At 44.0% G+C, this 26,245-nt stretch overlaps 2 protein-coding genes across 2 annotated transcripts; both read left to right on the top strand.

Annotated features, from left to right (window-relative positions):
* Positions 1-411: 411 nt before the first annotated feature.
* On the top strand, positions 412-1,395 carry LOC100774230 (olfactory receptor 2W3). Its single transcript, XM_027427394.2, has one exon. The coding sequence runs from the start codon at positions 412-414 to the stop codon at positions 1,393-1,395; it is 984 nt and encodes a 327-aa protein (XP_027283195.1).
* Positions 1,396-18,644: 17,249 nt separating this feature from the next.
* Positions 18,645-19,592, top strand: LOC100774516 (olfactory receptor 2W3-like). Its single transcript, XM_027426252.1, has one exon. It carries the CDS (start codon positions 18,645-18,647, stop codon positions 19,590-19,592), a length of 948 nt encoding a protein of 315 aa, XP_027282053.1.
* The last annotated feature ends 6,653 nt before the right edge of the window (positions 19,593-26,245 follow it).

A 26,245-nucleotide genomic window follows, 5' to 3' on the forward strand; every position in this document is an offset into this window, starting at 1 on the left:
AACCCACATGGGTTCAGATGGGTGATGTCCAAGTATCCAGGTAGCTGTGCTGAGCATCTTCAAATCCTATTGGTAGATTATTTGGGACTGTATTGTATGCTTTGTGAGTTTGCGATCATGAGTCTCCAGAGAATCAAAAGTTGGGCCACAGCACAATTCATCTCTCACTTCATGGAATTAGATGCAGGACTAGAATGACTAAGGCTGACACACTAGGCTGCAATTGCTGGCTTCAAAACCAACTCCATCCTGTTTCTACTTGTGACAACTAGCTTGCTACATGCATGACTCCGTTTCCTTGTCTGTCAATATTATCGACATCGTTGTTGTAATTAAATGAGTAATGAATGACAGAAGTACTGTCCACTCTGATTATTGTCAGTATCCACATCTTCCTCAAGTGCAGGAGAGATGGGCACAGCCAATGACAGCACTTTCAGCCATTTCATCCTTCTAGGCTTCTCTGACCGGCCCCAGCTGGAGAGGGTCCTCTTTGCAGTCATCCTGCCCGCCTACCTCCTGACCCTGCTGGGCAACAGCACCATCATCCTGGTGTCCAGGCTGGACCCGCACCTGCACACCCCCATGTACTTCTTCCTCACACACCTGTCCTTCCTGGACCTCAGCTTCACCAGCAGCTCCATCCCACAGCTGCTCTACAACCTCAGAGGGCAGGACAAGACCATCAGCTATGTGGGCTGTGCTTTGCAGCTGGTCCTGTTCCTGGGCCTGGGGGGTGTAGAGTGCCTCCTGCTGGCTGTCATGGCCTATGACCGCTTTGTGGCTGTCTGCAAGCCCCTGCACTACATGGTGGTTATGAGCCCCAAGCTCTGCGTGGGCCTGGTCGCAGTGGCCTGGGGCTGTGGGGTAGCCAATTCTTTGGCCATGTCTCCAGTGACCCTCAGTTTACCCCGCTGCGGGCGCCGCAGTGTGGACCACTTCCTCTGCGAGATGCCAGCTCTCATCAGGATAGCCTGTGTCAACACCGCTGCAGTGGAAGGCACAGTGTTCGTCCTGGCGATAGGCATCGTGCTATCTCCACTGGTGTTCATCTTGGTCTCCTACGGCTACATCGTGAAGGCTGTGCTGCAAATCCGCTCTGCTGCCGGGCGGCAAAAAGCCTTCAATACGTGTGGTTCGCACCTCACCGTGGTCTCGCTTTTCTATGGAAACATCATCTACATGTACATGCAGCCCGGAAACAGCTCCTCCCAGGACCAGGGCAAGTTCCTCACCCTCTTCTACAACATTGTTACCCCTCTCCTCAACCCTCTGATCTACACACTCAGGAACAAGGAAGTAAAGGGGGCGCTCAGGAGGCTGCTGCTGGGTAGCAGAGAGACAAAAGAAATAAGGGCTGGTTCCAGACAGACCAGAGGGAAGTTGTCTTGGTGAGGATGGCGATGAAACCCAACACAAGCTCTTAGGCAAACATTTTAATGAGAAAGAAAGGGACTGAGAAAAATGCTCTATGGCGATTTGGGGGAAAATTCAGGCTGCCCTGTGGCAGACATGGTATTGGATTGTTGAAGAGTTCTGGGATTTGGTAGTCATGAGGATGGCATGGGTTTTCATTTCTTCTTCGTGGTTAAACGGGACTTTCCCATGTAAGATGCAGATTTGGCCATTTGTTCCTATAATGTCTTGGTGTTATGTAAGATGAAATGTGCTCTCAGGGGAAGGTAAGGGGACAACAGGTGCCTGGATGTCACTCCATGTGAGGCCTTGGGTAGCACTAGCAGTACTGGGTCTGATCAACTCTAGTCTGCAGCTCTCCACTGATTTGCATCTTCTGGGCTTTTATGAGCCTGTGTAAGGTCCCAAATCATCTGCTTTATGAGTGAACTGATGTCACCCAACCCTTCCATCGTGTCATGTGATGATCCATGAATAAATAAAGCAAAGGATGCTCACTGGTCTCCCTTGTCTGTGTGACTTCTTTTAGAGTCATCCAGGAGATGAAAGGACACCTCCAAGTGGGTCAAGGAGGGTGTTTGCGGGGGATGGGGGTGGGGTAGGGGTGGGGAGGCATAGTCCTATCCTGAATGTGGGTAGCACCATCTGATGGCTCCGGGCCTCAGACAGACCAACAGGACTAAGAAAGAGGAAACAAACAGGAGCCACATCTCCCTGCTGTTTCCTGGTTGCCAGGAGGTGAGCGGACTGTGCAGCCACACCTTCTTGACAGTATGGACAGAACCACCTGAAACCCAGAGCCTCCAGGCAGACATTCTTTCTTTATCAACACTAAGTGACTTAGTCACAGCAATGGAAAGGAAACTAATGCAACTAGGAAAGTAGTAAAGATAAGTGCCAAGTAGGAAAACAGTAAAGATGAGTTCCCACTGTACTTCGGTGCCAAATAGAACACAACTTTCCTTAGAATTTTATTTCATGTGTTTGTGTTTAATTTCTTTTTGATTGCATTTCTTTTTTGATTTATTGTGTGTGTGTGTGTGTGTCTGTGTATGAGTGTGTGTGTGTCTGTGTGTGAGTGTGTGTCTGAAAGTGTGTATGTCTGCGTAAGTGTGTGTATCTGTGTTTGAGTATGTCTCTCTGTGTGTGTGTGGGGGGTATGTGTGTGTGCCTGCATGTTTCACAGTGTATGTTTGGAGGTCAGAGGACAACTTGTAGGAATCAGTTCTCTCCTTTAGTCGTACAGGTCCTGGAGATCCAAATCAAGTTGAAAGCCTTGGTAACAAGCACCTCTACCTACTGAGCCATTTTGCCAACTTTAGTTTTTAATTTCTTAATCGAATTCCAAGTATTTTATTCATAGGAACAAAGTGTCTCTCTGTGACCACCATTTGGCATCAACTTCTGCATAGTTTGATGGTTTTTTATATTTCCAAAATTCCCACCTAAAGTCTTTTATGGAGTTGCATTGGTTCTTTGCCCTGATTTGACATCCCCCACCCCATGTCTGTCATAAGATTCTGGATAACAGCAGCAACACTTGGAAGAGCATGCCCTGCACCTCTCATGGCCAGCGCAGTAGAGCCAATCCTGTTGGCAGAGGTGTGGGAGAGCCAGCCCCAAAGTTGTGAGTGAGAGAGAGATGTGTCCCCCTCCCTCCCTCAGCCCATCAATGCCTGAGGAAGATGGGAGAGCTGGCCCTGAGGTCAGAAGAGTGGGAGAGCTGCCCTTCATCGGCTGCAGCACTCAGGAGAGTAGGTCCTACACCATGCCTGGGCAGCACGCTAGAGCTGGCCCTGAAGTTGTAGGTGTGGAAGGTTCAACCCCGAGGATATGAAAGCGGAACTGGCCCCGCCCCTTGCTCATCACTGCATGGAGTGAACTCACCAAGACAATGCAGGAGAGCTCACCCTGGTGAGGATGATAGAAAGCTGGCAGGCTGGCCAATCCTGCAACTACCCAGGCCCAGAACTAGGGCTATGTGTTGACCCACCCCGCCATCCACACCATCTGTGATCTGCTAGAGCACATAAAGGTCTGGTCCTACAGATCCAAAGCGGCAGGATCTCCACGTCACAGGGCAACAGCAGGATAACTAAGGGGAGTTCCAATGAGGGCCCAGCATCAACAGTGTATCAGAAACCAGAGACCTCAATCCAGACCAATGACTCTTTGCAATGAGCACTTGCAAGTAAAGCTATATGGATAAAACAGTTTACTGCATGACTCACAATGTCACACTACATTCTGTGATGTACTACACTTCTGTGATGAGATTTTTTTTCCATTTTCTTTTCTTTTTTTCTCTTAAATTTTATTCAGGGGGGTGGGGGAGCTGCAAGGGTAAAAGGGTGGATACACAGGAACCGGAAATAAATGGGATCTAAATGTGAAAGACACGAAGAATAAAGAAAAAGAAAAAGATTCTGGATAAACGGAAAAGGTGACTGATGACAACATGGGGCATTAGACAAAGAGCCTCATCATTCCTCGGGTTTGTTTTCACTTTGTGAGAAAAACTCCATGGGTGTCAAGTCCCTGCCAGGAGCTCCTTTTGTGTAAGCTCAGTCTTTGCTTGTGGCTGGCCTGACTACAGTGACTCCCACGATAGACTCAGAACTGAAGACAAACCCCGGCAGAATCTGCTCCCAACCCAATATGTATAAAGGCTTACCTTATTGCAGACAGCTGTGATTCTATTGCCAAAACTCCAGGACCAAAAGCGGGGGAGAATCTTTTTATTTTTAACTCCAGGAAAACCATGCAGTTTCTTCCAAGACAAAGCAGAGAACTGTTGGGAAAGCATCCATTGTGATGTCTACCCTGCCAAGCTCCTCTCCACGAACCCCACAGTGTGTCACACACTGTCCTCACAGATCCTCTAGTCATGGCTGCTTGCCACCAGAGAGCTGGTGCAAGGGATGCCTCGCTTAGCAGACCCTCTACTCTGATTGGAAACGACTCAGGCTACAGTTGAGTGAAGAAAGTATACAAAAGAAACATACACCCCTCTTCATGAAGAGTTGCTTTGACCCACTTTTTAAATAATAGGTTTGGCCATGATAACTTGAAATGGCCGATGAGGATAATGAGAGCAAGGCAAGGGCAACTACGGACCCCCATGTAGTTGATGGAGGAGACAGTGCTAGCTAGGGAATGCTTCATATACTCTTGAAAGCAACAAAGTGTTTGAGAAACACCTCTTCCCCTTCTTAGCTTTAACTGTCAATGTGACACAGCCTAAAGTCATCTGAGAGGAGAGCCTTGATTGAGGAATCGGCTAGATCGGATTGGCCTGTGGGCATGTCTATGAGGGATTGTCTTGGATTTTAATGGGTTTGGGAGGATTCAGCCTACTGTGGACTGCACCATTTCTTGGACAAATGGATATGGACTAAATATGGATGTAGCTAAGCTTGGGCCTGGGAGTGAGCCAGCAAGTGGCTTTCCTCCATGGTTCCTACATCAGGTTCCTACATGAGTTCCTGCCTTAACGTCCCTCGCTGATTGACTGTGACTTGCTAAAATAAGCCAAAAGAACCCCTTTCCTTCCCTAAGTTGCTTTTGGTCAGAGTGTCTTAGCACAGTAACAGAATAGAACTAGAACATGTCTAGATGGATGACAAGGCACTCCTGTTCTGATTCTGCTAGTTTACTGTTTGTGTAGCCTAAAAATGGCCGATTCTAAACTTCACCGTCCCCCATCTGTGTGAAGTCAACTTGCACTCCTCAGAGATTAAGTGTTGAGCTAGGGATGTGTTGTCTAATGTGTGTGAAGCCTTGAGGGGTGTGTGTGTAAATCTGCAACCACAGCACTTGGGAGATGAAGTCAGGAGGATCAAAAGTTCAAGCTCTGAGTACATAGCAAGTTCAAAGTTACATCCACAAAAGGCCAGGCTTTCTCTAGGTCAGCCTCATTCCCACTGTTTTAAAGAAGCAAGTTTCTTGAGCCTACAATAGATCCAGCAACAGCCACAGACAGGGAAGCCTCATGAGGACGAATCCAACCCATTCAAGTTGTGATTTATTTCACAAAAGTGGACAATAACTACAGCTGGCCATGAACATCAGCATCTGTCCACACTCCCCCCAGAAGTGACCTTATAGATGGGAGAGAGTCACCATCCCCTCCAAGATGGAGGAGTCTACTGACTACCAGGTTGTTTCTTTGGGGTAACAGTTCAGGCCAGGAACTTTACATGGTGATTATCGTTACCTTGATGAGGGGATTCCAAATGTCAAGCAGGTGTCTGAACACTACGTTGATGACCCAGTCATTTTGCCCATGAGCCCTAGGACCAAGATGCACTGAGAGAAAGAGCAGTTCTTTCATTTCCCACCCCTCTGCTCCAGTCGCAGCAGCTGTAACATCCATCATACAAGTCTGGCATATTATTTTTTCATTTAAATTAGAAACAATCTTATTTTATATATCAATCTCAGCTCCCTCTCCCTCCCACCCTCTCATTCCCTATTGACCCTCATCCCATCTCTCTTCTGCTGCATAGAAGGGGTGAGGCCTTTCATGCGGGATTATTAAAGTCTGTCACATCATTTAGAGCAGGGCCTAGGCCCTCCCCCGTGTGTCTAGGCTCTACGGGAATGGACTCTCAATGTCCATTTGTACACTAGGGATAAACACTGTTCTACTACCAGAGGCCCCATAGACTGTGCAGATCTCCTAACTGACACCCATGTTCAGGGGGCCTGGTTCTGTCCTATGCTGGTTTCCTAGCTGTCAGTCTGAGGTCCATGAGCAACCCCTTGTTCAGCTCAGCTGTTTCTGTGTGTTTTCCCAGCATGGTCTTAACCCCTTTGCTCATCACTCCTTCTCTGCAACTGGATTCCAGGAATTTGGCTCAGTGATTAGCTGTGAGTCTCTGCTTCTGCTTCCATCAGCTACTGGATGAAGGCTCTAGGATGGCATATAAGGTAGTCATCAATCTCATTATCAGGGGAGGGCATTTAGGATAGCCTCTCCACTATTGCTTAGATTCTTAGTTGAGTTCATCCTTGTGGATCTCTGGAGATTTCCCAAGTGCCAGATTTCTCTTTAAACCTATAATGGCTCCCTCTATTAAGGTATCTCTTTTCTTGTTCTCTATTCTTCCCCTGATTCAATCTTCCTGGTCCCTCATGTTCTCCTCCCTGCTCCTCTTGCTCAGGAGATCTTGTCCCTTTCCCCTTCTCTGGGGGACCATGTATGTCTCTCTTAGGGTCCTCCTTGTTTCCTAGGTTCTTTGGAGGTGTGGATTGTAGGCTGGTAATCCTTTGCTCTATGTCTAATGTCCATATATGAGTGAGTACATACCATGCTTGTCTTTTTGTGACTGGGTTACCTCACCCAGGATGATTTCTTTTATTTCTATCCATTTGAGGTCTGGCATATTCTTATCCTCGACTTACAAAATAGGTAACTGAGGCACATGTGTGTAGAACTGAAAGCATATCTAGAAAGAAAACTCCCTACACCTTGTATTTAACCCAGGAACCTTTACAAATTTAGTCTTCTGCTTCCCAGTGGTTCTGGGGAGGGGCCAGTGACTGAAGAAGACTGTGGCATACAAGTCTCAATCTGAGATGTAAGGCAGAGGAGAAAGGTGTCTTAGGTGGACATACTTCTCATTAGACATCTCAACATACGATTCCACAGAAACCTTTTAGTACATAGTTAGATGATCCAGGCACAGTAATAATGAACAGGAGGGATCTGCCTTGCACCAACTACAAGAACATCATAGTCTTTCACTCACTTGAATTCTCAAGCTAGGTTAGCTGCTCAAAACAGAGAGTGAGGGCAGGTGTGAGGACAGGCCAAACATCCTCCATGTTGTTCCCGAAAGTCAGCAGCTGCTATGTAAATGGACATTACGTGGACTGTAGAAGCGCATGCTTCGACGGGGTAGGAAATAGGAGCACCAATGAGTTGTTAATTACTAGCTACTAGGCGGATCTCTGTGAGTCCGAGGCCAGCCTGGTCTCCAGAGCGAGTGTCAGGATAGGCTCCAAAGCTACACAGAGAAACCCTGTCTTGAAAAACAAAAACAACAACAACAACAACAACAAAACAAAAAAAATTACTAGCTACTTAATGGGATTGGGTGGCAAATAATTTAAAAGTATTTTCCTTAGGTCTATTTATTTTATATTATGTGTGTGAGTGATGTGCCTGCATGTTGTGTCTATGTACCACATTTGTGCAGTGCCTTCAGAGGCTGGAAGAGGATATCCGACCCCTGCACATAGAGCTGGGAACAGTTGTGAGTCATGTGAGTGCTGAGAACTGAGCCAGGTTCAGTTCAACAAATGCTCTTAACTACTGAGTCATCTCTCCATCCCAAACGGCAAAGAATTGTATTACAACTAGTCATACCAAAAAGAACCGGAATTGAAGTATTTAGATTCAGAAACCTAGGAGGGACTCTTAACAAGAGGGTGTTGTGCTCAAAATGTCAAGCAATACTGCCACCTAGTGGAATAAGGACGAGGTGACCTGCTTTGTCTAAGCTTTAAGTTGATTGCTTCCAACTGATGCCTGACACCTGCGTTCAATGCCCAGCACCCACAAGGCAGAAGAAGATAATGGGCTTATGTTTTTTACTCTTTACTCTTTGGGGGAACCCGCAACCAAACTCCCCAAAAACTCACACACGGAGGCCTATTTTTACTTATAAATGCCCCACCTTAGCTTGTTTTATTTCTAGTCAGCTTTCCTTAAATTATCCGTTCTACATTTTGCCTATGGGCTTTTTCCTTTTCTTCTGTAATCTTGCTTTCACTCTTACTCCATGGCTGGCTGGGTGTCTGGCCCCTAACATCCTCTTCTCCTTGTTCTCTGGCTTCTTCTTCCCTCGAATGTTCTTCCCCTCCTATTAAAAATTAAATATTCTCTCTGCCTGCCAGCCCCGCCTATTTTTCTCTCCTGCCTTGCTGTTTGTCCGATCAGCTCTTTATTAGAACAATCAGGAATTTTACACAGGCAAAGTAACACAGCTTCACAGAGTTAAACAAATGCAACATAAAAAATGCAACACACCTTTGCATCATTAGAACAAATGTTCCACAGCATAAACAAATGTAACAGATCTTAAAATAATATTCCACAGTATGGACTCCCACAAATTGTCTTCTGATCTCTGTGTATGCCCCCCAAAATAAATAAATAATATTTAAAAAATATGTGAGGGCATAAATCTCTGCCACCTTACACAAACAAGGAAAATTATAGCTTAGGCACTGTAGTGACTTGTCAGCGATGGTGACAATCCTCACTGATGCTACTGCCCTGTGTGGAGTCCTATGGGCCTCACAGTCTTCCTTCACAGCCTTTATTTCCTCGTCCCCCATAGTCCACAGGCCACACAAGTAGAAAGTGCCCGAAACTCTGCCAGCTTTCATAAGGGAAAGCTGCTTTCAGCAGCTCCTCTGACAGTGACAGGTTCTTTTCTGGGACGCACTTTGGTCAGCTTGTCAGCACAGGCAGGGACCAAGACATAGATCAACAGTGACACCAGCAGCTGTCGAGGGCCAGAGGAGGGTTACCTTCATCTTTTAGGAATATTAATGCAGGAAAACTAGATCCTTGGCTTTCATGAAGAAGAGAATTCAGAATGATTACTAGGAGACAGAATCAGGTTTATCAAAACCTTTAGAAGTTCGAGGGTTAAGGGAAGTAAGGTACTGGGAGAAGGCACATGGGTGTGGGCTTCTCTGAGAGTCATACTTCGTTGTGTTTACACCATAGTCACACAGACTATCACCTTTAAAGGCTTGTCTAGGAACCTAGCTGAGATTCTAGGGTGATTCTGTTGATTTCCTATGCGCACACATATTTATTTTCTTTCTGATTCTGTTCCTTTTGTTCTAGTGTTACATTTGTAGGATCAAATCCTGAGTTCTGACAGCCCTGACAAGCCAGGTTTAGCCATCTATTCTCACTTAGCCAGAGCAAGAGATGAGTACCATGGAAAAAGCAAAGACAGAAAATCTAGTCAACGTGGCCACATTGTGAAGAGAAGCAAAGAGGCCCAGTGATGCCCCAAGTCCATCTTCAGTTCCTGACATGAAGTTTAGCTTTTAAGAGAGCAAGAGGCATGCATAGCTAAGCAGTCCTGGTCAAGGTGTGGAGAAATTCCAATTTCTTTGCATTTACTGTCCCAGTAGTCGGACAGCTGAAGTGAGAGCCACAAGTGTCTCACTCTAGAATATTTTCATTCCTACCAGGATGGGTTCAGTAGCATCAGGGTAAATGAGGATAAGCCACAGTGTCCTAAACTCTGCCAGCACAGGCATCAAGGACAAAAAGACAAAAGGATTATGCAAATGAAGAGTGCAGAAACAAGTTCACTGTTGGGATTGGGAAGGTGGCTCAGAGGGTAAAAGCACTTGCTGTCCCAAACCCAGAGACCTGAATTCAATCTCCAGATGTATAGTAGCACACATCTATAATCCCAGCACCCCTGTAGTGAAATGGGGAGGGAGGCAGAGACAGAAGGGCCAGGCAGAAACTCCTGGGCTAGCTAGCACAAAATATGCAACGTGACAGAAGCAACAAGAGACCTCGCCTTAACAAAGTAGAAGGAGATCCAGCCCCTGAAAAATTGTCCTCTGACTTCCACATAGGCACTGTGGCATGTACTCACTTGCATCCTATCTCTGTCTTACAAACACATGCAAAAACAAATAAAGCAATACCTTGTCTATTGTCTCAATTTCATAACTAACTCATTAATTGTATTTCATAAACACAATTAAAATGCATAAAACTCAGTCTGCACCCAGAAAGACAAACATGGTATGTACTCACTCATATATGGATATTAAACATAGGCCAAAGGAATACCAGCCTACAATCCACACTTCCATAGAAGCTAGGAAACAAAGAGGACCCTAAGAGAGACATACATGGTCCCCCGGAGAAGGGGAAAGGGATAAGATCTCCTGAGCAAATTGGAAGCACGGGGTGGGAGGGAGGAGGAGGGGGAAGAAAAAGGAGGGGGAGAAGAGGAGTGGGGAGGAGAACATGAGGGATTAGGAAGACTGAGTTAGGAGAAGAATAGAGGAGAGCAAGAAAAAAAAGATACCCTAATAGAGGGAGCCATTATATATATATATAGGTTTAAAGAGAAATCTGGCACTAGGGAAATGTTCAGAGATCCACAAGGATGAACTCAACTAAGAATCTAAGCAATAGTGGAGAGGCTATCCTAAATGCCCTTCCCCTATAATGAGATTGATGACTACCTTATATGCCATCCTAGAGCCTTCATCCAGTAGCTGATGGAAGCAGAAGCAGACATCCACAGTTCAGCACTGAGCTGAACTCCTGAAATCCAGTTGCAAAGAGAGAGGAGTTATAAGCAAAGAGGGTCAAGACCATGCTGGGAAAACCCACAGAAACAGCTGATCTGAGCAAGTGGGAGCTCACAGACCCCAGTGGGACAGTTGGGGAACCAGTATAGGACAGAACCAAGCCTCCTGAATGTGGGTGTCAATTAGGAGGCCTGGGCAGTCTATGGGACCTCTGACAGTGGAACCAGTATTTATCCCTAGCGCACAAATAGACTTTGGGAGTCCATTCCCCATGGAGGGCTACTCTCTCAGCCTAGATGCACATGGGAGGGCCTAGGCCCTGCCCCAAATGATGTGACAGACTTTGATGATCCCCCATAGAAGGCCTCACCCTCCCTGGGGAGTGAATGGGAAGTGGGATGAGGGGGTGGGTGGGTTGCATGGGAGGCTGGGAGGGAGAGGGAACTGGGATTGATTTGTAAAATAAGACCATTTCTAAAGTAAATTTTAAAAAGAATAAAAAATGTTAAAAAAATTAAACCCAGTGGGTAGAGACCTGACTGGGTGTGGTAAGGTAGTGTTGTGGTGGTAGTGGTGATGGTGGTGATGGTGGTGTTGGTGTTGTTGTTGTTGGTGTTGGTGGTGATGGTGATGGTGATGGTGGTGATGGTGGTGATGGTGGTGATGGTGATGGTGATGGTGGTGATGGTGATGGTGTGGTGATGGTGGTGATGGTGATGGTGGTGGTGATGGTGGTGATGGTGATGGTGATGGTGGTGATGGTGATGGTGGTGGTGATGGTGATGGTGATGGTGATGATGGTGATGGTGGTGATGGTGGTGATGGTGGTGGGTGATGGTGATGGTGGTGGTGATGGTGATGGTGGTGGTGGTGGTGATGGTGGTGATGGTGATGGTGGTGATGGTGATGGTGGTGGTGATGGTGGTGGTGATGGTGGTGGTGATGGTGGTGGTGGTGGATGGTGATGATGGTGGTGATGGTGATGGTGGTGGTGATGGTGGTGATGGTGATGGTGATGGTGATGGTGATGATGGTGGTGATGATGGTGATGATGGTGGTGGATGGTGATGGTGATGATGGTGTGGTGTGATGGTGGTGGTGATGATGGTGATGGTGATGGTGATGGTGATGGTGATGGTGGTGGTGGTGATGGTGGTGATGGTGGTGGTGATGATGTGTGGTGATGGTGATGTGGTGATGGTGATGGTGATGGTGATGGTGATGGTGATGATGGTGGTGATGGTGATGGTGATGATGGTGATGGTGATGATGGTGATGGTGATGGTGGTGATGGTGGTTGGTGATGGTGATGATGATGGTGATGATGGTGATGGTGATGGTGGTGGTGATGATGGTGATGGTGATGGTGGTGATGGTGGTGGTGGTGATGGTGATGGTGATGGTGATGGTGGTGGTGGTTGTGATGATGGTGGTGATGGTGACGGTGGTGGTGGTGATGGTGACGGTGGTGGTGGTGATAGAATGCTGTGGATCTGTAGGGAGATGAGATCACCCTTCAGAGATAGAATTAACACAGCGAAGTTTGAGCTGAGGATTTACTCCAGTCTCCAGGGGAAAAACTGTTAGCCCCAGGAGTTATTACACTGTTTTCTTCCTTGTCTCTGTCAGGTAATTAGTGTGCTTTGTTTCCTGTGTGCCCCACCTCTGTCTGTCATACCAGGAAGAAATAACAAATGTCTTAGTTCACAAGCACAGTGACAGTAAACTGAAGGTTTTAACTAATCTTTCTGTCCAGTTTAAGAACCCATTTTCCTGAAGTTATTAGGATGGTCAATGCAGTCAAACCATTAAATTATTTCTTTGACATCACAAACTCATGTAAAGGTTAAGCTATGTTTGCATAAATAAGTTACTAAACAAAGACTAGTTTGCTCGCTTGAATTTATCCAGGGAACTTTCAAAGTTAAGATATGAAGAAATTAAATTGCTAATGTATGGACCGATAATTCCAGGTCCAAAACAAACACCCGCTAAAGTTCCCATTGCTCTTCCATAAGATGCTTAGCGGTCGAGTCTTGGAGGAGAAAAATCAGAATGAAGTGCAATGGCACTCCAGTGTGGGATGGTGAGCTTTCAGGGACTTGAGATGACGAAATGATGGTTAGGATAAAGGATTCTGCATTTGCAGCAATCGCTGACAATCTTGTGTCTTTGAGAAAGGGAACTCATAAATTCATTTCCTAACAAGAAGGAAGAACTCTGTCTTCCTCATGCTCTGCCCCAGGCAGGGAGAAAGGCATAGCTGTACAAAGATGAGAAGAAGACTAATTGGCTCCCAGGGTTTCTGCCTTTGTACCTCCCAAATGACACACAAATGATCCATGGGGAATTTGAACCCCTACCCCACCCCATCTCTGCACTGACTCCTCAGTCTCATTAGGGAGACCATGGTTCTGGCACCTTTTTCCTCACGGCCCTCCGCAGGGAAGTTATGGATCCCCGGATATAAACAGGGAAAGGTGAGCTCTAGGGATCTCTGCCCCTGTCCCTTGGGTGCCTTTCTGCTTTATGACATTGAAAAGAACCACTCACATATCACCAGCTTCGGGCTGGACAGAAGAGTAAGAGGACAGCAGGCAGAAAGCCCAGAGCAAGCTGGTTGCTGAAAGCAAAGTCTCCTCTCGTGGTCAGACACTAACATCAACTTCACAACATGCTGCCAAAAACAGTGAGTGGGGCTGGGGTCTCAAATTTCTTCTGAAACTTTCCTTTCTCTCCTTTGTGCATCGGGATGCTGAATGAACAGCCTTCCCCCGGTCCTTGCCTATGAGCCCATGATACAAGCAGAGACAAACATTGTTTCTGCTTTCAGAGCTGAGGACCCAACCCAGGGCCTTTCACTTGCCTAGCTAGCTCTACACTGAGCTAAATCCCCAGCCCCTCTTACCAGACTTGACACAGTAATGTCTGATGCCAGGTCATACTTGGAGGTGAATATACACTAATTAACAAAAGGCTAGGCAATAAAACCATATACAGTCACTGACTTAGATTTATTTCAACATACCCCAGGAGAAATAGATTTTAAATTATATGTTAAGTAAAGTGATAGACCAGAATGTGTGCAACCATTTTAGACAGGTAAAATATATATCATGAACGATATTCTGGAAATGAGTTAATTGGAGGAAAATACCTCACAGAAAATAATTTGAATCAAATTAGGAAAAAAAAATACTTGACACTTGGGGAGAGGGAGATGAACAAATACATTCCAAGGATGACGAAAGATAAGGAAAAAAACAGAACCTATAGGCAGGTAATAATATAGAAAACCACTCAGACATCCATGGTAACAGCAACAACAAGACTGTGACTCAGTAGTCATGGCTGCTGGTGGGTACTAAATGCAAAATCAACAGCGCTGGTTTGCAGTGGAGTCAGTCAGGTGCAGAAGCCCTCCACTGAGTGCAGCCTGAACCACTAGGCACCCTGTCCTCCTGCAGGTGTCCATTTCCGTAGCTGCCAGTAGCTTTTTCCAAGAACAGAAGTGAATTTCATATATACGAAGAACACTGTGGTCCTCCCAATTTACTCCAAACAAACAGGTGAACAGAGCATCTGGAACCAATTACATTTGTTCCAAATCAGATGTGTTTGAAACTATTTATTGTCCATCTGTTATGCGTGTCCTTAAGACCAAGGAAAGAAAAGAGAAGCAAGCCAATCATAAGCCAAAGTTATAGACATCACATGTATTTGAGTAGAGACAATGGATGTGTGTGGATGTCCCAGGAGACCCCAGAGCTCTTTTGTGGGTCTTTGATTTTATAAAGAAAAGAATTTGAAAAATAACTCAAGGAAACTGGACAGAGGAGGGAGATAGATAAAAGGAAGAGAAAGACTCAGGTTTTCTGAATTAGCTGTCAGAAAAAAGTAGTCAGGCTTCTCAATTGAAATCTAGAACACCTACATGGGGGAGGAAGGCATGCCTTCAGAGAGAGAGACACACAGACAGAGAGACAGAGAGAGAGAGAGAGAGAGAGAGAAAGAGAGAGAGAGAGAGAGAGAGAGAGAGAGAGAGAGAGAGAGAGAGATCAGGCTTAAGCTATTGATGATGTTTAGAAAAAAGAACCTAGAAAGAGAAGAAAGAAAAAGTTACACTTTCAAATCTCAGAAACCAGGCAGGCTTTGAGTGAGTGTCTGCAGGCAGCTGTATCTGAGGTGATGCTCCTGGGGTCTGCCAGTGCGTTTCTCATGATGGCAATGGAGCAATTCCCCCACTTTCTTACTGCATCTTCTGGGATAGCACATCTCTTTCTATCTTCTAGTTTCAGGTTGATCTTCTTTATGTTGAAACCAGGATTTTTTTCTCATTGGAGGGGTTCTCCTGCTTAATCTAAACCAGTGGTAGTGGTCTAGAACCTGTGGGTAGTGACTCCTTTGGGGGCTGCATGTAAGATGTCCTGCATACTACATATTTACATTACAAATTAGCAGTACCAAAAATACAGTTATGAAGTAGCAATGAAATAATGTTATGGTTGGGAGTCACCACAACATGAGGAACTGTATTAAAGGGTCTCAGCATTAGGAAGGTTGAGAACCACTGCCCCAGACAGAGGAAGCACCCATTGTCTAAGTCCCAAGGGTGTTATCAACCACTGAACAAGGCATTTGTAAAGGGGGGTATCCATAGTTAGCCATGCTGTTTGTCTCAGAGGAAGCTGACAGGGTTGGTATTCATGCTTCAAGGGATGCTGGGAAATAGCTATTGCAGAGCCTCCTTTCATTCTTTTTCCATGCCTTGCATGCCCTGTCAGGAGCAGACTGTGTCAACAGAGACACTGGAGGGACAGGACACTGGCAGAGTGTAAATTGCCAGCCTGGCTCTCTGTCATTCTCTGTGGCTGGCTTCTCTGTCAACAGGGCAGTTTTTTTTTTATAGGCTTTTTTTGTTTAATATTAGTGATATGAAGTTCAGCCAAAACCTTGGTTTAGATAAAGCTTTACATTTCAGAGAGCACTGACTTCCTTAGTTAATTGAGACAATTAGTTGAGCTCCTTAAATTAAACTCCATGAGACTTCGGTGTGTTCTGTTGACTGGAATTACATTGACTACTACCTGGGAAAGAGGTCACTCTTAAGAAAGAGTGGCTAATGGGTAAGGATCCTTTCTAATGGAAAGCAGGAGAAAGCCAAGTTGGTTCCTGTAAGGAAAAAAAAACCCTGGTGTCAGTAAGAAAGAAATGAAGCATAAGAGAGCATTTCCCCCTGTTTTGCCAAGAGCTCACTCTATTATCCTGCTACCACACAGAAAAATGGAAGGGTATATGGCTGAATGCTTGCTTTTCTCAATGGCCACCATTAGTTTGTATATCAATGTTTTACCTAACTCATACAAAGTTTCAGTACTTGGGTGAGAAGATTTCTTGGTTCTCCGGGTCAGCAGGCCTGCCTGCACAGCTGCTCTGAGGCTAGAGGAGGGACTCTGGTGGGAGGAGTTTGTGCTGATACATTTATGAAATAAACAGATTTCATTCAAATCTGTGATTCCTCTAAGAAGGATTAAAATGTTTTAAAGTTAAATACAGGTGGAGGAAAATCCTTCCTGTTGCTCCTTTAGAGGGCCAGTCATCATCTTGTTAATTAATTATGTTAGTTAATTAATTAAAATCATGTTAATTAATACAGAATGAAAGTTTCCGCTTGATCACACATCAAGTGCCAGTCATCAGGGGATGATCCTAACTATGAGCTAATTTGAGGAGAGGCAGATTCACAAGACACTGCATTACCCCACTCAAACCCTAGGTGTGGGATAAACCATTAGAAGCTAATTCATCACAGACCATGCGTGGAGGGTGGCTGAAGGTCGATACAACCTGTGGTAGAAACAAATAGGTAGATAAATTCCCATTTGGTTTGGATTACAGATCGTGGGTAAAATGGGTATGGTAGCTCATACCTGTAATCCCAACTCTCAGGAGGTGGAGGCAAGAGGATCAGAAGTTCAAGGTCATCCTTACATAATAATGTGGAAGCCAGCCTTGGGAACATGAGACCATGTCTCAGAAGTGGATGGTGGTGCTAGAGGGATAATGCAGTGGTTACAAACAATGGCTGTTCTTCCAGAGGACCTGGGTTCAGTTCCCAGCACTGATGTGGTGGCTCACAGCCATCTGTAACTCCAGTGCCAGGGGATCTGATACCCTCTTCTGGCCTCCTAGGGCACTGTATACACATGCAGGAAAGGCACCCAAACATATAAAATAAAAATAATGGGAAAATTATTTTAAAGATTTTGGAGATACAGAGAATCTAATGTGTGCTCTCTTAAGTCTAAGAGGAGACAATGGAGAAGCTAACCTTTCTGAAAATTCAGTGACTGCCCAAAGTTGCCATTTTTAACCAGCTTCACTCACAAGCAAATGTGGTCCCAGGACAAATGGCAGAACAAACCAGTTTTGGTTTGTTTACATGGACCCTGGTTCAGAGGATGTAGGACTTTACAGGAAACATGTAGGATTTTTTTTAAGTGCCCTTGAAGCCAGCTGGAGAGACACATGCTTGCAATCCCAGTACTCAGGAGGCTGAAGCAGGAGAATCATAAGTTTTAGGCAAAATGAGGCTACATAACATTGTAGAGTTTGTGACCCCTGGGAAAAGAACAAAGGCTCAATCCAACTGTAACTAAAAGGTTTATTGATCAGCTGCTAGCAGGATGAACCGTCTCTGAGGAAAGTTTGAGATTACTTTAAGAAGTAGAGTGGAAGGATTTTTGAATGGGAAAAACCACAAGAAGACCTCCAATATCCACACAAGCTAATAAATACTGGTTTGTTCTGCCAAGGTAAGGGCCCCTAAACCATCTTTGGTGTCTGTTTAAACAAGTTACAGAAGTTAAAAAAAAAGATAGTTAATCGCCGGGCAGTGGTAGTGCACACCTTTAATCCCAGCACTGGGAGGCAGAGGCAGGAGGATCTCCGTGAGTTTGAGACCAGCCTGGTCTACAAGAGCTAGTTCTAGGATAACCCCCAAAGCCACAGAGAAACTCTGTCTGGAAAAAAACAAAAAAAAGTAACAAGTTAGATAGCCATGCCTGTGCATTTTTGAGTGGGGGGGATCATTGGATGAGGGTTACTGGGATCTTATCTTCCAGTGATTGGAATCGGAGACAAATGGCTAGTGGGTCCAAAGATAGATACCTGGCATAAAATGGAGTTTCTTTAGTGATAGCACTACCTTGTCCCAAAGAATTAAAGGTAAAATTATTTCCTCAAGTTTTGAAAAGGTTTTTCATATTCAAAAGATGTAGCAGGGGCAGGTAGTTTGTCATGGGTTTGAAGCAACCTTGACTACACACTGTATTCCTGAACAACTTGGGCTATGGAGTGAGACTTTGTCTCAAAAATGTATACAGAATCTTTATTTCAGAAGATGGTCCAAGTATATTGCTTGCCAATTTAATCTGTTCTTTTTCCCTTTAAAATGTTTTAATTTTTAACTTTGGCCAAAAGTTTTGTTCATCTAAAATTTGGGGCAGTGATGGTGTAGGTCTTTAATCCCAGCACACGGGAGACAGAGGCAGGCAGATCTGTGAGTTTGAAACTTAGCCTGGTCTACATAACTAGTTCCAGGATGGCCAGGGCTGTTACACCAAGAGACCATGTCAAATATATATATATATATATATATATATATATATATATATATATTCAGGATTTTTGTTGTGTTTTGACAGGAATTCTGATTGTCAAATTACAAGCATTTTATCCACTATTATAAGTAACTAACCCAGTAAACTATGCATGGATGAAAACTTTTCATAGAAGTTTTAAGTATCATTAAGTAATATTAAGTTATCTATCTATCTATCTATCTATCTATCTATCTACCTATCTATCTATCTATCATCTATCATTATTTCCCATCTTCCACAGGTGCAATAGAGATGGACACAGCCAATGACAGCACCTGCAGCCATTTCATCCTTCTAGGCTTCTCTGATCGGCCCCAGCTGGAGAGGGTCCTCTTTGCGGTCATCCTGCCCGCCTACCTCCTGACCCTGCTGGGCAACAGCACCATCATCCTGGTGTCCAGGCTGGACCCGCACCTGCACACCCCCATGTACTTCTTCCTCACACACCTGTCCTTCCTGGACCTCAGCTTCACCAGCAGCTCCATCCCACAGCTGCTCTACAACCTCAGAGGGCAGGACAAGACCATCAGCTATGTGGGCTGTGCTTTGCAGCTGATCCTGTTCCTGGGCCTGGGGGGTGTAGAGTGCCTCCTGCTGGCTGTCATGGCCTATGATCGCTTTGTGGCTGTCTGCAAGCCCCTGCACTACATGGTCATCATGAGCCCCAGACTCTGCCTGATATTAGTGTCTCTTGCTTGGGGCTGTGGTGTGGCCAACTCTTTGATTATGTCCCCAATGACCCTGTGGTTACCTCGCTGTGGGTACCGAAGGGTGGACCACTTCCTCTGCGAAATGCCAGCACTCATCAGAATGGCCTGCACCAACACAGCTATCATTGAAGGCATTGCCTTCATCCTGGCAATAGGCATTGTGCTGTCCCCTCTGGTGTTTATCTTGGTTTCTTATTTCTACATCGTGAGGGCTGTGCTAAGTATGCAGTCATCTTCTGGAAGGCACAAAGTCTTCAACACCTGTGGCTCGCACCTCACCGTGGTTTCGCTTTTCTATGGAAACATCATCTACATGTACATGCAGCCTGGAACGAGTTCCTCAAAAGACCAGGGCAAGTTCCTCACCCTCTTCTACAACATGGTCACCCCTCTCCTCAACCCTCTGATCTACACGCTCAGGAACAAGGAGGTGAAGGGGGCGCTCAGGAGGCTGATTTGGGGAAATGTAGCTTTAAGAGAAAAATTATAATCAAAGAACTTGGGAACTCCCAAGATGTTAAAACCTTACAAAATTAGGGACCTTTAACCAGGTGCAATACCACTAGCATCTGTGTGGACTGAAGCAGAATTCACTACAGACTTTTGGCCCGTTTGGTTTTCTTATGTGAGAATTATGAAGGAGTGTGTGAGCTTGTGGAGAGCTGTCTTTGTGAGGCTGCTGTCAGAGCCATCCGAGCAGCCCAAAGTTCGTACCTGAGAGGGGGAGTGTGGACTAAAGAAAGGCTAGCTAAAGATGTTAAAGGAAAGACAAAGACAGAGAAATAAAATCAGGAGGGCAGATTCAGTTAATACTGAAATACCAAGAGTTTATTTTTTACCACTCTTATATACCTTAACCAAAAAGGGGAACATGGTATCATGTATATGGAACCAACAGACTTTTCTTCCTCATTTCTCCAAGGTTTCAGTATCCACACCTTAGATTCAGCTTCTTATTCCCTGGCCTTGAGGGTCAGGAGTAACCACACCTCAGACTAGGTCTGTTGTTATTTAGAATAAGACAGCCAAGGCCAAGATTGAACATCCTACTATAGCCATGCCTTTGACCCTTAGGTCTTATGATTTACTGAGGACAGTTTTGAACTCTGCCCTTGAGCCAAGATGGAGTGCAGTCATCTTATGGGCACTGACATGAGCTCTAATATTCTAAAACAGTATGTATCGATGTCAGGCTTGCTGACCATGCCTGATGCTCAAATGCCAACATGTACTGCTGAGGAAGGCTAGGAATGAGGACCATGTTATGTTCTTATGTCAGTCTGGGAGGGAGAATGAGTAACTGACTGAGAGAAATGGATTTCCTTAACACAGACTTTCTGTTTATTCTTCACTTCCCACCATATCCATTCTGAGATGCATAAATCCTAGCAAGTGACTGTCAACATGGACAAGAATTTCACCCAACCTTTATTGTACTCTTCCGAAAGATCTTTCCTTATCATGATGTGCCTATTATACTTTCATAACCACTTCCTCATTCAACAGCATTAGGAAAGGACCTTTATTTCTTTGTAGTTCTTTATTTATTTATTGGGGGTGTACATGCCATGGCTCATGTGTGGAGGTCAGAAGACAACTTGAGTGGGAGCTGGCTCTTTCCTTCAACCAGGTGGTTCCTGGGGACTGATCTCAGATCATCACAAATGGCCCCAAGCACTTTACTTGTCAAGCCATCTCCCAGGCCCATGGAGGGACCTCTGTGTTCCAGGAAGTGTTTCCAATGCAGGATCAAACATTTGATTAAACCTGTAGTCACTGGATCTGTATAATGGACCTGCTGCTTGAGTGTGCTGGTGACTATGAGTGTCAAGGATAAAGCTGCCATTCAAAGATACATGGCAAATAGACATGCATGGGACAGGGAAGACTTGACAGGGACATCCAGGGGACAGTTTTGAGGTGGCATTTTATCTGTGCGATAAAAAGAAAGGCCATAGACATCTCTCTTGCACCAGGGAAGTTCATGTTTCTTCATGTCAGAGTGAGCTTGGATACTTTAAAAGTCAGGGGGAAAGGAGAACCGTGAGAGAGAGAAGCAACCGACTGTCAGAAGGGCCTTGTGTGCAGAGAGTGGAATTCCTGAGTACGGATGCAGGACATTAGAAAGAAAACTAAGTTCAATAATGTTCATCACAGTTTTCCAGAGCTGTTCTTTCTGCTGCGAGGTGGGTACCATGGATGCTTCAGGCCAAAGGCACAGGACAGAGGTTAGCCAGAAAGGGGAGGAAAAGGGAGCACAGGGGCTGAAGAGGGGAATACGCTCAATATGCAGTATATACCATAGAAACACTTAAGGCACAAAGAAAATGATGTAAGAGATACGAGTATTTGTATTTGTGGATATTGTACCTGGCTTTCTCGATGCTTCTTTTTTCCTACATTTGTAGGAACTGATCACTAGCTGAAGTGTGAGGAGATGCAGAATCATGGCATGGGGTAGATTGGGGTTTGAAGAGTGGAAAGAAAGTGCAACATATTCTTCACTGAGAGAAAAACTTTTGTTTATCTCTTTGGTTTTTATTTCTTTTTTTGATACTGTTATCTGTCTTTTCAGCATCTGGTGAGATGCACACAAAATGAAACTTTTCCACAGGCTTTGTTGTGATTGTATTTCCTTTCTTTTTTCTTTTTATTTTCTTTTTTTTTAACTCTCTGATCTTTGGGGGCCCAACACCCAGCTCCCAATCAAATACACATAGACTTATTCTTACTTATAAATATCCCTGTCCTTAGCTTGGCTTATTTCTAGTTAACTTTCTTAAATTATTCCATCTACTGAAGGGGCCAGCTCCCCATTTCGGCAGCCATAACAGCCGAACACGTGCTTGCCATAACCTTGCCTTGGTCACTTAGAGGTCAGATGCCTGCCTCGTGGCAAGGAACCAATAAGAAGTTATCTGGTGGTGCTATGCTTTATGGCTCTGGGTGTGCTTTACGGACAAGCGCACAGCAATGATGCACAGAGCATAGCAACCACCCTGGGAGGGCCTATGGGCCATAACAACCAGTTGACCAATCAACACAGGGCAAACCCACCAAGCCTGGAGGCACACCAATCCTGAGCCTGTGCATACCCCTAGACACTCCCCTTACGCTGCCCTATAAAGATCTGTACGCAGTGGCTTCGAACTGTCTTTGCTAGCCATCAGATTTGGCGAGTGGATCAAAGACCTGAGCTAACATGGGGTTAGCTCGTTAAACTACAATAAAGCCTCATGCAATTTGCATCGAGCTTTCGTTTCCATTCTGTGATTGGGGTGGCTGCAGTCCTGGGCTAAGATTCTGGAAGCCTGAGCTTTCTGGGGGTCTTACACTACCTTTTGCCTCTGGACTTTTACCTTTCCTTATTCTATATCTCTTTCTTTCCTTCTTATTCTGTGGCTGGCTATGCTGATGGGTGGTTGGCCCCTAGCATCCTCCTCTCCTCTTTTTCTTGCTCCTAGCATCTTCTCTTTTTCTATTTCTCTCTCCTGCCTTGCTATTGGCCATTCAACTATTTATTAGACCAATCAGGTATTTTAGACAGGCAATGTAACACAGCTTTACAGAGTTAACAAATGCAACATAAAAGAATGCAACACATCTTTGTATCATTAAACAAATATTCCACAGCATAAACGAATGTAACACATCTTCAACCAACATTTCACAACACTTTGCAAATTTCTCCCTGGAGGTATGAACAATAACGTCCTTCTGGGCCTGAGATTTACAAATGCATATGGCCGAACACAAAACCTATCTCTACCATCTATAAAAAGGAGATTGTGTTAGTGTAGTTTGCAAATGACATGGCAGAGAATTCAAATTCCTAGAGCAATCAGATGTTCTTGGTGAAGGTACATGCAGAAGCCAGGTGTTAGTAGAGTACTTCCCTAGTGTGCACAGGCCAGGTGTGGTAACAAATGCCTCTCATCCTATCACCAGAGAGGTGGAGGCTGGGGGGGTCAACACTGGCTTCATAATCAGTCCAAAAGCAGCATGGGATGCATGAGACCCATCTCAAATTTTTTTTAAAAAGGAAGAAGATCTATCTCAGCAGTTAAGAGCATTCACTGCTCTTGCAGAGGACCTGGGTTTGATTCCCAGTACCCATATCATGGCTCACAATGATCTGTAACTCCAGTCCCAGGGCATCTGATGTCCTCTTCTAGCCTCTTCAGGTATTAAGCATAAAAGTGATACACAGACACACATGCAGGCAAAACAGCCATACAGATACACTTTAAAAATACATTTTAAAGGTATACACATCTATAACTTCTGACACCATAATAGTGTAATGGACCAGAAGTACAACAGCTGATTACCAGTCCATGCTGCAAGACAGCAAGTTTTATTTATATTTGGCTGAAAATAATCAAACCCATAAATATCTTATTTTGTTTTGGTTTGGTGTTTGTTTGTATGTTCATGTGTTTTGAGTGAGGGTTTCATGTAGCCCAGGCCTCAAACCCACTAAGTAGTAGAGAATGGCCTTGAATTTCTGATCTTTCCACTTTCACCTCCCAATGCTGAGATTACAGGTATATGTCATCATGCCTGGTTAAAAATACAGTATCTTTTAGTACTGCAAATAATAATTGTGAACTTTTAAAAACAGAAAGAGAACCCTTAGCTAAGTGATGTCATCTGGTGGTTCTGTGCTGTGAACAAACCTCCTCAGGAAAAATTATTCTTGTAAATAGCATTTATTTACCATATATTAATTCCCATGATAGCTGGACACTGGTGACTCATGCCTTTAATGCCAGCACTTGGGAGGCAGAGGCAGGTGGATCTCTGTGAGTTCGAGACCAGCCTGGTCTACAAGAGCTAGTTCCAGGCCAGCCTCCAAAGCCACAGAGAAACCCGGTCTCAAAAAACCAAAAAAAAAAAAAAAACCCAGTATTTATGATGTTTCTAATATCTACATATTACAGCTTATTCCATATGCTTCTACTGCAGACAAACATGTTAAATGAGATGGTTTTTAACTTTTCAGCTTCAGGTATAACTTGAAAATATGTTTTGAACATTCATCCTGAACTCTTACATTGAGCAGTGCAAGCAGGAGTTCTAATGAAATGGCATCTTTTTTGCACATGATGTGTTCTTTTAATTGTGGACAAGAGGCCAGGTTTTCCCAGAAGAATTCTGAAAGAATGCCTCTGAGGTCCAATCTCTACAGGCAGCCAGAGGATTTCAGACCTTAAAAGTCTTCCATAGATGCTAAAAGTGATACTTCTTTCTCACTTGCATCTTTAATGTTAAGTGAGGTTTATTTTCTGTGTCACAAAGCAACCATCTTACAAAATCACAGTGGGCTGACAATTTCTAAAATGTGCTTGGGATTAGAGATTCTAGAAGCCAGTGTTTCTTTTTAGATACACAGATTAAATAGCTTGATTCACTTGATTAACATTGTCTTTAAAAGTTATTCATGGGGGCACAGGTCTGATTTTCTATCTATTATCTCTGAGTGTCTTATCTTTCTATATATTTTTGGGAGGTTTCATTTTTCATTCTTACTTAGTATTCCATTTTTGAGGAGAAATCCTAGGAAAGTGAGATGTGTATCGCTAACAAACAGTTGCTTATGCCATAGTTAAAATTATGTTAAACTTCAATTTACAAAAAGACAGGAGGTCCACACCTTTGGTCATCTGGAGGAAAAGGTCACCACGGTCCTCACATTCAAAAGCTCAGATTGGTGGAAGACAGAATTCTGGCTTGGTCACAGCACATGCCCTCAGCTGACAAAGGAGGCTTCAGACAATGAATTGCTGAAATAAAGCAGAATTCCCTGATGAATTTGCTATGGATCTTGTTGAGGAGACCCCATGGCAGTGATGCTCTTGCTGGTGAAGTATGTCTTGGCAATATTGTGTAGTAAAGTTCTACTTGTACATCCAACTCCTGGATAAATGCATATTCCAGGTATCACTTAAAAAATATCTGTAACTTCAAGGTGTATGAACGCTATCCTTTAATATTCTCAAGCGTGTAACCTTTCTCATGAGGAGAAAGGGACTGGGGCTCTCTTAGTTTGGGAGGACAAGTTTGCTCACAAAATATGCCATTTCTTAGCATAGTTAGAATATTTTTATTTTAAAATTAATTATCTGGCTCCTGTGGCGACTTAGGAGCAAATGAAACTGTAGGCAGTCTAGCATTTCACTGATTTGGGGAATACTGGGAAGGTGTGGGTTAGTTGAGGCCTTTATATAAACGTAACAACCATTTTCTACATTGTTCTATTAATATATGCTTAATTTTCTTTCACAATTCATATTTTTAGAATTTTGAAATGTTGCTCAGTTTTCTGTTACTTTAAAGCAGTCTCCTTGCTTTATGCAATAGATATATGATATATGTATAACATAATAGAATGCTTAATGTGATTTCACACGTTTTTTGCATTATATATTCCTCTTGTACTACATCCTCTTGATTTCTACATTGCACAATGATCTCAGTATTTCATTCATTTCCTGTATAAATTCTGTGTTTCTATTTTCTAAGACTCTATCAATACCTTTGTTCATACAGATAATAGAACCAAGTGAGTTAATGGTATCACAGAAAGAGACAAGAGCTCCAGTCTCTCCTCAGGAAAAAAATTGCAAAGTGGGATAGAAATTTTGCTGGGAACAACATAACTGCTTATTTTATGATCATTTGAATTTCATTCTGTGATCCCAAAATGTTTGTTCTGATTCCTCAGTTATAACCTTGCATCAAGAGAGGGACTGAAGACTACATCCATGTAGAAATTATAAGGACAGAATCAGGAATCCTTTCTTTAAAATGACTGTGTCTTCAGGCATGCATTGAAACAGCAAAGTCTCTCTCTCTCTCTCTCTCTCTCTCTCTATATATATATATATATATATATAATGTATGTATATGTATATATATATATATATGATTGCAACAGACTAAACAAAATTAAAAATAATAAAAAGGACTAAAAAGGAATCAATGCCCAATAGCCTAAAACACAGAATAGAAGAGAGATTGCCCTAGATCTATTCCAGAATAATTTATCCCATGATTGTCATTGGATTTCTCCCCAAGAGGAGTCCCTACCAGACCATGCCCTTTCTAGATTGTATCTGTTTTGATGGTTCAGTCTAAGCC

This window comes from Cricetulus griseus, chromosome 7 (assembly GCF_003668045.3).
Source record: "Cricetulus griseus strain 17A/GY chromosome 7, alternate assembly CriGri-PICRH-1.0, whole genome shotgun sequence".
Lineage (NCBI taxonomy): Eukaryota > Metazoa > Chordata > Mammalia > Rodentia > Cricetidae > Cricetulus > Cricetulus griseus.

Excerpts from the sequence above, each read along its gene's own strand:
- LOC100774516 (XM_027426252.1), top strand. The coding sequence starts at position 18,645 with ATGGACACAGCCAATGACAGCACCTGCAGCCATTTCATCCTTCTAGGC.
- LOC100774230 (XM_027427394.2), top strand. The coding sequence starts at position 412 with ATGGGCACAGCCAATGACAGCACTTTCAGCCATTTCATCCTTCTAGGC.